General features: G+C 42.4%; 1 protein-coding gene across 4 annotated transcripts in view; it reads left to right on the forward strand.

Moving 5' to 3' along the window:
* Positions 1-12,012, forward strand: part of LOC139754812 (uncharacterized) — a 218,887-nt gene that overhangs the window by 16,346 nt on the left and 190,529 nt on the right. For 3 of the 4 annotated variants that reach the window (XM_071672651.1, XM_071672652.1, XM_071672654.1), the window contains one exon: positions 4,893-4,997. The exons of the other annotated variant lie outside the window; for it this stretch is intronic. In XM_071672651.1, the coding sequence (XP_071528752.1) occupies positions 4,893-4,997 (105 nt within the window). The remainder of the gene's footprint in view (positions 1-4,892; positions 4,998-12,012) is intronic. 4 annotated transcript variants of the gene reach the window in all.

Genomic DNA, 12,012 nt, shown 5'->3' on the forward strand with positions numbered 1-12,012 from the left:
TCTTTCCAGGACTCTTGCATTTACCTCCCTTACAACCCCATCCATAAACAAATTAAACAACCATGGAGACATCACACATCCCTGCCGCAAACCTACATTCACTGAGAACCAATCACTTTCCTCTCTTCCTACACGTACACATGCCTTACATCCTCGATAAAAACTTTTCACTGCTTCTAACAACTTGCCTCCCACACCATATATTCTTAATACCTTCCACAGAGCATCTCTATCAACTCTATCATATGCCTTCTCCAGATCCATAAATGCTACATACAAATCCATTTGCTTTTCTAAGTATTTCTCACATACATTCTTCAAAGCAAACACCTGATCCACACATCCTCTACCACTTCTGAAACCACACTGCTCTTCCCCAATCTGATGCTCTGTACATGCCTTCACCCTCTCAATCAATACCCTCCCATATAATTTACCAGGAATACTCAACAAACTTATACCTCTGTAATTTGAGCACTCACTCTTATCCCCTTTGCCTTTGTACAATGGCACTATGCACGCATTCCGCCAATCCTCAGGCACCTCACCATGAGTCATACATACATTAAATAACCTTACCAACCAGTCAACAATACAGTCACCCCCTTTTTTAATAAATTCCATGTAGCCATGTTACATATCTTAATTTTCATAAGTGCCCACAAGTTTTCTACTGGATTCATTTCCAGTAAATTCTTTGGCCAGTCAATGAAAACCTCCACTGCACTCCTGAAGCCAGTCAGTGACTAGTTTGGCAGTGTGGCAGGGAGCCTCATCCTGCATAAATGCTTCAGCCATGCACTTTTTGAACAAATCAAGAAAATGATCACACAGTAGCTTGAGGTATCTATGTTCGTAGTTTCATTCCTCTATCTATCTATCTATCTATCTATCTATCTGTCTATGTCTCTGATACCTGTTCCCTTCTGGAACTCTTATTAGGGGGTGGCCATGGCAAGAGTCTCCTTAACTAGTGAACTCCAATGCTGTTTTGTAGCCTTTAGTGCCTCAGCCTTAACAAGCCACTGGCAGAGAGCAAGTCTGGTGCAATGTTTGCAGAGGCTCCATGTTTTTCATTCTTTGGCAACACAACAAGGTCCCCAACACCATAATAGCAGAAACAGTCCCATACCACAAGTGAAGCAGGGAACTTTATGGTGCTTGCTCTGTAGTTGGGGTTCAAATGGATCTCAGCCTAGTCATCTATACACATGCTCTCTGCTGCCATCTGTCACAGAAAACGTGGGCTCGTCACTTCACAAGACACTTCTCAAATTAGCCATATCCCACACCTTAATTTTCTTGCAAAAATTGACTTTTCTTCTGCTGCCCATGGGTTTTGAGCAGTTTGCGACTCAGCTTGCAGCTCTGGTACTTAAGGTCCTTGTGTAAGGTGTGCTGCACCACACATACTAACACATCACTGAGTGGATGAATCTGAATTCACTTGATGTTTAAGAATATTCATAGTGTATAGAAAGGTTTTCCTGGCCTTCCCAGGGTGTTTCACTTGGGTTAGTGTAGTGGTGGTGCTGCTGTCATTAAATTTCTTTACCCATCATTATGCTGATCTCAAGCTCACTCTAGTATTATTAGAGATTTCCCAAGTGGCTTAATTTTCTTGTAAAGTGCTACTATAGAAGCTGTTTTGTCACTTGTAAGGTGAGTATTTCCAACCATAGTAGGTGATAGGGGTTTGAAAAAGAAAAGAAAAAGAAAATTCTGAGCATAATTGGGAAGCACAATGAGACATTCCTGCATCCTGCAACAGCTAAGCTACTTCTAAGGAGGGCCCTTGTGGTATGCCATTAAGTTATGTAGTTGCCACTGCTTAACAGAGGGTGCCAACATCAGTGGCAGCCACCAACATTAATTTAGGTGGGGTAAAGTGATTTGCATCAGTATACCTTGCCGCGGGCCCACTTCCACCTACACGTCATTGATGGACACTTTATATCTAGGCAATAAATATTTTGAGACTATTGAAAAACAAAAAAACACGTGATAAAGGTATGGACTTATTATGACACCACAGTGGCATCTAATAATAGATAAAGGCAAGCCTTGAATTTATAATGACACCACTCATCCAGTATGCATAGAAGTGTTGAAAGCTATAGTACCCTCAGCTCACTGTTTTCTATGATTTATTCATTTGTGACTGTAAGAGTCTGACTGAGTACAGAATGGAAAAAGGTGAGAACAATGGAAGTAAGGGGAGTGGGGGAGGAATGGGATGTATTTAGGGAATCAGTGATGGATTGCGCAAAAGATGCTTGTGGCATGAGAAGAGTGGGAGGTGGGTTGATTAGAAAGGGTAGTGAGTGGTGGGATGAAGAAGTAAGAGTATTAGTGAAAGAGAAGAGAGAGGCATTTGGACGGTTTTTGCAGGGAAAAAATGCAGTTGAGTGGGAGACATATAAAAGAAAGAGACAGGAGGTCAAGAGAAAGGTGCAAGAGGTGAAAAAAAGGGCAAATGAGAGTTGGGGTGAGAGAGTATCATTAAATTTTAGGGAGAATAAAAAGATGTTCTGGAAGGAGGTAAATAAAGTGCGTAAGACAAGGGAGCAAATGGGAACTTCAGTGAAGGGCGCAAATGGGGAGGTGATAACAAGTAGTGGTGATGTGAGAAGGAGATGGAGTGAGTATTTTGAAGGTTTGTTGAATGTGTTTGATGATAGAGTGGCAGATATAGGGTGTTATGGTCGAGGTGGTGTGCAAAGTGAGAGGGTTAGGGAAAATGATTTGGTAAACAGAGAAGAGGTAGTAAAAGCTTTGCGGAAGATGAGAGCCGGCAAGGCAGCAGGTTTGGATGGTATTGCAGTGGAATTTATTATAAAAGGGGGTGACTGTATTGTTGACTGGTTGGTAAGGTTATTTAATGTATGTATGACTCACGGTGAGGTGCCTGAGGATTGGCGGAATGCGTGCATAGTGCCATTGTACAAAGGCAAAGGGGATAAGAGTGAGTGCTCAAATTACAGAGGTATAAGTTTGTTGAGTATTCCTGGTAAATTATGTGGGAGGGTATTGATTGAGAGGGTGAAGGCATGTACAGAGCATCAGATTGGGGAAGAGCAGTGTGGTTTCAGAAGTGGTAGAGGATGTGTGGATCAGGTGTTTGCTTTGAAGAATGTATGTGAGAAATACTTAGAAAAGGAAATGGATTTGTATGTAGCATTTATGGATCTGGAGAAGGCATATGATAGAGTTGATAGAGATGCTCTGTGGAAGGTATTAAGAATATATGGTGTGGGAGGCAAGTTGTTAGAAGCAGTGAAAAGTTTTTATCGAGGATGTAAGGCATGTGTACGTGTAGGAAGAGAGGAAAGTGATTGGTTCTCAGTGAATGTAGGTTTGCGGCAGGGGTGTGTGATGTCTCCATGGTTGTTTAATTTGTTTATGGATGGGGTTGTTAGGGAGGTGAATGCAAGAGTTTTGGAAAGAGGGGCAAGTATGAAGTCTGTTGGGGATGAGAGAGCTTGGGAAGTGAGTCAGTTGTTGTTCGCTGATGATACAGCGCTGGTGGCTGATTCATGTGAGAAACTGCAGGAGCTGGTGACTGAGTTTGGTAAAGTGTGTGAAAGAAGAAAGTTAAGAGTAAATGTGAATAAGAGCAAGGTTATTAGGTACAGTAGGGTTGAGGGTCAAGTCAATTGGGAGGTGAGTTTGAATGGAGAAAAACTGGAGGAAGTGAAGTGTTTTAGATATCTGGGAGTGGATCTGGCAGCGGATGGAACCATGGAAGCAGAAGTGGATCATAGGGTGGGGGAGGGGGCGAAAATTCTGGGAGCCTTGAAGAATGTGTGGAAGTCGAGAACATTATCTCGGAAAGCAAAAATGGGTATGTTTGAAGGAATAGTGGTTCCAACAATGTTGTATGGTTGCGAGGCGTGGGCTATGGATAGAGTTGTGCGCAGGAGGATGGATGTGCTGGAAATGAGATGTTTGAGGACAATGTGTGGTGTGAGGTGGTTTGATCGAGTAAGTAACGTAAGGGTAAGAGAGATGTGTGGAAATAAAAAGAGCATAGTTGAGAGAGCAGAAGAGGGTGTTTTGAAATGGTTTGGGCACATGGAGAGAATGAGTGAGGAAAGATTGACCAAGAGGATATATGTGTCAGAGGTGGAGGGAACGAGGAGAAGAGGGAGACCAAATTGGAGGTGGAAAGATGGAGTGAAAAAGATTTTGTGTGATCGGGGCCTGAACATGCAGGAGGGTGAAAGGAGGGCAAGGAATAGAGTGAATTGGAGCGATGTGGTATACCGGGGTTGACGTGCTGTCAGTGGATTGAATCGGGGCATGTGAAGCGTCTGGGGTAAACCATGGAAAACTGTGTAGGTATGTATATTTGCGTGTGTGGACGTATGTATATACATGTGTATTGGGATGGGTTGGGCCATTTCTTTCGTCTGTTTCCTTGCGCTACCTCGCAAACGCGGGAGACAGCAAAAAAAAAAAAAAAAAAAAAAAAAAGTCTTCTGAGCCTTAATGGTGGAAGTATTAGTATTAGTAGTTCTCATAATATGGAGAAATATATTTCTGTACTTGAGGCAGATATATGCAATGCTACTAATCAGTGGTGGGTTTAGCAGAGAGGGTAAATAAATGTTTTTATTTTGTGAATAGTTACCTGTCAGTGAGAGGTTATTAGAATTGGTTTAAGAGATCCACTACTATCATATGATTTAGTTGATGTCGTATATTCATCTCATTTCCAGTTTCAGATTTTTTCCCCTAATAAAACAAGAATCTTTGTTAATGGCTTGAATGGTGGGATCTCCTGTGAGGGAGAGATGTAGCATGATTGGAATTTTAGGCTTGTTTGATTCCTGTTTGTATTTGAATTTCACCATACAGGCTTCTAATGTAGTCATTTTAATGTATTTCAGAATGAGAGCATTCCTGTACAAACATTGGTTAATGGCACAACAGGAAATAGTGTTTCCCCAGTTGCTGCTAATGTGGCACAGCCTCTTACTAATGGCACTAATGTGGTAAGCCATTTTATCCATATATTTTATTAGTGCACGTTTGGAGCAGCTTTTCAAAGAACTTTTTTTTTTTTTTTTTTTTTTTTTTTTTTTTTTTTTTTTTTTTTACTTTGTAGCTGTCTCCCGCGTTTGCGAGGTAGCGCAAGGAAACAGACGAAAGAAATGGCCCAACCCCCCCCCCCCCCATACACATGTACATACACACATCCACACACGCAAATATACATACCTACACAGCTTTCCATGGTTTACCCCAGACGCTTCACATGCCTTGATTCAATCCACTGACAGCACGTCAACCCCTGTATACCACATCGCTCCAATTCACTCTATTCCTTGCCCTCCTTTCACCCTCCTGCATGTTCAGGCCCCGATCACACAAAATCTTTTTCACTCCATCTTTCCACCTCCAATTTGGTCTCCCTCTTCTCCTCGTTCCCTCCACCTCCGACACATATATCCTCTTGGTCAATCTTTCCTCACTCATTCTCTCCATGTGCCCAAACCATTTCAAAACACCCTCTTCTGCTCTCTCAACCACGCTCTTTTTATTTCCACACATCTCTCTTACCCTTACGTTACTTACTCGATCAAACCACCTCACACCACACATTGTCATCTAACATCTCATTTCCAGCACATCCATCCTCCTGCGCACAACTCTATCCATAGCCCACGCCTCGCAACCATACAGCATTGTTGGAACCACTATTCCTTCAAACATACCCATTTTTGCTTTCCGAGATAATGTTCTCGACTTCCACACATTTTTCAAGGCTCCCAAAATTTTCGCCCCCTCCCCCACCCTATGATCCACTTCCGCTTCCATGGTTCCATCCGCTGACAGATCCACTCCCAGATATCTAAAACACTTCACTTCCTCCAGTTTTTCTCCATTCAAACTCACCTCCCAATTGACTTGACCCTCAACCCTACTGTACCTAATAACCTTGCTCTTATTCACATTTACTCTTAACTTTCTTCTTCCACACACTTTACCAAACTCAGTCACCAGCTTCTGCAGTTTCTCACATGAATCAGCCACCAGCGCTGTATTTTCAAAGAACTGGTTATTCATTTTTGAAAAAGAAGAAAAAACTGTACTATACATTAGCAGGAATTTGCTGTGGCTACTGATGATGCCTGCTTTCTGAGCATGGGCACTTGTGTGAGATTTTTCTTCAAATATGTAGCTGAGTGTTTTTACATAGATGAAAGATGATGAGATTTAAGAAGTACTTCTTCTTCAGGGTTGACTTGATGTGTCCTGAAAAATCCTAATGATCATTAGCCTTTATCCTTTTTGATAAATATATTTTCTGGGTCATTAGATCTTTTTGGTGGATTGTAAACTATCAAAACTATTATGCATTTTTTCAATAAACATTTGTACTGGTTCATTAAATCTTTTTGTTGGATTATAGTCAATCAGAACTTATACATTTTTTTTTCCTTATTCTTTCTTTTAAACTATTCGCCATTTTTTCCTTATATTGCTCTTTTTTCCACTGTTAGTTAGGATCTTCATCCTCCTTTAGTACACGAAACTTTAAGTTTTACTGCAATTGAAAAGCCACTATCCCTCCTTCTTTGCCTTTTATTTTTTATAATGAAGGTTTGCGGCAGGGGTGTTTGATGTCTCCATGGTTTTTTAATTTGTTTATGGATGGGGTTGTTAGGGAGGTAAATGCAAGAGTTTTGGAAAGAGGGGCAAGTATGAAGTCTGTTGGGGATGAGAGAGCTTGGGAAGTGAGTCAGTTGTTGTTCGCTGATGATACAGCGCTGGTGGCTGATTCATGTGAGAAACTGCAGAAGCTGGTGACTGAGTTTGGTAAAGTGTGTGAAAGAAGAAAGTTAAGAGTAAATGTGAATAAGAGCGAGGTAATTAGGTACAGTAGGGTTGAGGGTCAAGTCAGTTGGGAGGTAAGTTTGAATGGAGAAAAACTAGAGGAAGTAAAGTGTTTTAGATATCTGGGAGTGGATCTGGCAGCGGATGGAACCATGGAAGCGGAAGTGGATCATAGGGTGGGGGAGGGGGCGAAAATCCTGGGAGCCTTGAAGAATGTATGGAAGTCAAGAACATTATCTCGGAAAGCAAAAATGGGTATGTTTGAAGGAATAGTGGTTCCAACAATGTTGTATGGTTGCGAGGCGTGGGCTGTGGATAGAGTTGTGCGCAGGAGGATGGATGTGCTGGAAATGAGATGTTTGAGGACAATGTGTGGTGTGAGGTGGTTTGATCGAGTAAGTAACGTAAGGGTAAGAGAGATGTGTGGAAATAAAAAGAGCATGGTTGAGAGAGCAGAAGAGGGTGTTTTGAAGTGGTTTGGTCACATGGAGAGAATGAGTGAGGAAAGATTGACCAAGAGGATATATGTGTCGGAGGTGGAGGGAACGAGGAGAAGTGGGAGACCAAATTGGAGGTGGAAAGATGGAGTGAAAAAGATTTTGTGTGATTGGGGCGTGAACATGCAGGAGGGTGAAAGGAGGGCAGGGAATAGAGTAAATTGGAGCGATGTGGTATACCGGGGTTGACGTGCTGTCAGTGGATTGAATCAGGGCATGTGAAGCGTCTGGGGTAAACCATGGAAAGCTGTGTAGGTATGTATATTTGCTTGTGTGGACGTATGTATATACATGTGTATGGGGGTGGGTTGGGCCATTTCTTTTGTCTGTTTCCTTGCGCTACCTCGCAAACGCGGGAGACAGCGACAGCAAAAAAAAAAAAAAAAAAAAAATCTATCTATATCTCTCCTGCCTCTTTGCACCTTGAACTACCTCAAGGAGGTGACCACGGCAGTAGAGTCTATAACTAGTGAACTCCAGTGCCGCTTCTTAGCCTTTAGTCCCTCACCTATAACAGGCCATTGGGAGAGGGCAACTCTAGTGTATTGTTTGCAGAGGCTCCCATCTAATGTTCCTATTGACTACATCTACCTAATTTTCCTACCTACAGCTTCTACCTGATATTTCTACCTAAAACTCCTGCCTAAGTGTTCTTACCTACTACTTCTATCTATTGCTCTTACTTGCTCTACAATTTTGCTAAAAGGCAGGGCTAGCACATAGTGCAAACTGCAGGAAAATCTATACTTTAAAAGGATGAGCTCTGTTAGTTTAAGTGTTGTCAGGTGTTCATTATAACAAGGAGAGATTGTGTTTGTGGAGAGAATGCCACTAGTTCATGTGTAGTTAAGACATAAAGAAAAGAAGACAAAGAAAAGAGAGCTACCTGAGCCAGAGTTGTGCATTTTGACAATCACTGAAGTGCTGACTCACAAGTAGCTGTCACTAACTCTCCTGATACCGAGACAGGTATTACTGGCAATATCACTCCCTGGTCATTCGCTGCCTACCAACCACTACCTACCACCTTTTATTTCTTTCTTTACTATCATGTATTCAAGAAAAAACTGATTCTATCTCCTTGGTAGATTTGATCTCAACAGCATCAGTAATATTTTCATTCCATGTATGTTGTCTTTAAACTCCCCAAGTATTTGCTATTTTTTTACTAATTAGTATGCTGTTATAGGTACATGGCACACTATTACTTGCACAAGTTTTTCCTAGGTGAGTAGTTAATTAAAGAATATGGAATGATTTTATATGTTTATATTTATTTTGCTTTGTCGCTGTCTCCCGCATTTGCGAGGTAGCGCAAGGAAGGAGAGGAAAGAAATGGCCCAACCCACCCCCATACACATGTATATACATACATGTCCACACACGCAAATATACATACCCATACATCTCAATGTACACATATATATACACACACAGACACATACATATATACACATGCACATAATTCACACTGTCTGCCTTTATTCATTCCCATCGCCACCTCGCCACACATGGAATAACATCCCCCTCCCCCTCATGTGTGCGAGGTAGCGCTAGGAAAAGACAACAAAGGCCCCATTCGTTCACACTGTCCCTAGTTGTCATGCAATAATGCTCGAAACCACAGCTCCCTTTCCTCGTCCAGGCCCCACAGAACTTTCCATGGTTTACCCCAGACGCTTCACATGCCCTGATTCAATCCATTGACAGCACGTCGACCCCGGTATACCACATCGATCCAATTCACTCTATTCCTTGCCCGCCCTTCACCCCCCTGCATGTTTTGGCCCCGATCACTCAAAATCTTTTTCACTCCATCTTTCCACCTCCAATTTGATCTCCCACTTCTCCTCGTTCCCTCCACCTCCGACACATATATCCTCTTGGTCAATCTTTCCTCACTCATTCTCTCCATGTGCCCAAACCATTTCAAAACACCCTCTTCTGCTCTCTCAACCACGCTCTTTTTATTTCCACACATCTCTCTTACTCTTATATTACTTACTCGATCAAACCACCTCACACCACATATTGTCCTCAAACATCTCATTTCCAGCACATCCACCCTCCTCTGCACAACTCTATCCATAGCCCATGCCTCGCAACCATACAACATTGTTGGAACCACTATTCCTTCAAGCATACCCATTTTTGCTTTCCGAGATAATGTTCTCGACTTCCACACATTCTTCAAGGCTCCCAGGATTTTCGCCCCCTCCCCCACCCTATGATTCACTTCCGCTTCCATGGTTCCATCTGCTGCCAGATCCACTCCCAGATATTTAAAACACTTTACTTCCTCCAGTTTTTCTCCATTCAAACTTACTTCCCAATTGACGACCCTCAACCCTACTGTACCTAATAACCTTGCTCTTATTCACATTTGCTCTTAACTTTCTTCTTTCACACACTGTACCAAACTCAGTCACCAGCTCTGCAGGTTCTCACATGAATCAACCACCAGCGCTGTATCATCAGCGAACAACAACTGACTCACTTCCCAAGCTCTCTCATCCCCAACAGACTTCATACTTGCCCCTCTTTCCAAAACTCTTTTGCATTCACCTCCCTAACAACCCCATCCATAAACAAATTAAACAACCATGGAGACATCACACACCCCTGCCGCAAACCTACATTCACTGAGAACCAATCACTTTCCTCTCTTCCTATACGTACACATGCCTTACATCCTCGATAAAAACTTTTCACTGCTTCTAACAACTTGCCTCCCACACCATATATTCTTAGTACCTTCCACAGAGCATCTCTATCAACTCTATCATATGCCTTCTCCAGATCCATAATTTTTTTTTTTTTTTTTTTTTTTTTTTTTTTAAATACTTTGTCGCTGTCTCCCGCGTTTGCGAGGTAGCGCAAGGAAACAGACGAAAGAAATGGCCCAACCCCCCCATACACATGTATATACATACGTCCACACACGCAAATATACATACCTACACAGCTTTCCATGGCTTACCCCAGACGCTTCACATGCCTTGATTCAATCCACTGACAGCACGTCAACCCCGGTATACCACATCGCTCCAATTCACTCTATTCCTTGCCCTCCTTTCACCCTCCTGCATGTTCAGGCCCCGATCACACAAAATCTTTTTCACTCCATCTTTCCACCTCCAATTTGGTCTCCCTCTTCTCCTTGTTCCCTCCACCTCCGACACATATATCCTCTTGGTCAATCTTTCCTCACTCATCCTCTCCATGTGCCCAAACCACTTCAAAACACCCTCTTCTGCTCTCTCAACCACGCTCTTTTTATTTCCACACATCTCTCTTACCCTTACGTTACTCACTCGATCAAACCACCTCACACCACACATTGTCCTCAAACATCTCATTTCCAGCACATTCATCCTCAGGCGCACAACTCTATCCATAGCCCACGCCTCGCAACCATACAACATTGTTGGAACCACTATTCCTTCAAACATACCCATTTTTGCTTTCCGAGATAATGTTCTCGACTTCCACACATTCTTCAAGGCCCCCAGAATTTTCGCCCCCTCCCCACCCTATGATCCACTTCCGCTTCCATGGTTCCATCCGCTGCCAGATCCACTCCCAGATATCTAAAACACTTCACTTCCTCCAGTTTTTCTCCATTCAAACTCACCTCCCAATTGACTTGACCCTCAACCCTACTGTACCTAATAACCTTGCTCTTATTCACATTTACTCTTAACTTTCTTCTTCCACACACTTTACCAAACTCAGTCACCAGCTTCTGCAGTTTCTCACATGAATCAGCCACCAGCGCTGTATCATCAGCGAACAACAACTGACTCACTTCCCAAGCTCTCTCATCCCCAACAGACTTCATACTTGCCCCTCTTTCCAAAACTCTTGCATTTACCTCCCTAACAACCCCATCCATAAACAAATTAAACAACCATGGAGACATCACACACCCCTGCCGCAAACCTACATTCACTGAGAATCAATCACTTTCTTCTCTTCCTACACGTACACATGCCTTACATCCTCGATAAAAACTTTTCACTGCTTCTAACAACTTGCCTCCCACACCATATATTCTTAATACCTTCCACAGAGCATCTCTATCAACTCTATCATATGCCTTCTCCAGATCCATAAATGCTACATACAAATCCATTTGCTTTTCCAAGTATTTCTCACATACATTCTTCAAAGCAAACACCTGATCCACACATCCTCTACCACTTCTGAAACCACACTGCTCTTCCCCAATCTGATGCTCTGTACATGCCTTCACCCTCTCAATCAATACCCTCCCATATAATTTACCAGGAATACTCAACAAACTTATACCTCTGTAATTTGAGCACTCACTCTTATCCCCTTTGCCTTTGTACAATGGCACTATGCACGCATTCCGCCAATCCTCAGGCACCTCACCATGAGTCATACATACATTAAATAACCTTACCAACCAGTCAACAATACAGTCACCCCCTTTTTTAATAAATTCCACTGCAATACCATCCAAACCTGCTGCCTTGCCGGCTTTCATCTTCCGCAAAGCTTTCACTACCTCTTCTCTGTTTACCAAATCATTTTCCCTAACCCTCTCACTTTGCACACCACCTCGACCAAAACACCCTATATCTGCCACTCTATCATCAAACACATTATTATATATATTTATATATTTATATATTTATATTTTGCT

The sequence above is a fragment of the Panulirus ornatus genome, chromosome 17, assembly GCF_036320965.1.
Source record: "Panulirus ornatus isolate Po-2019 chromosome 17, ASM3632096v1, whole genome shotgun sequence".
NCBI lineage: Eukaryota > Metazoa > Arthropoda > Malacostraca > Decapoda > Palinuridae > Panulirus > Panulirus ornatus.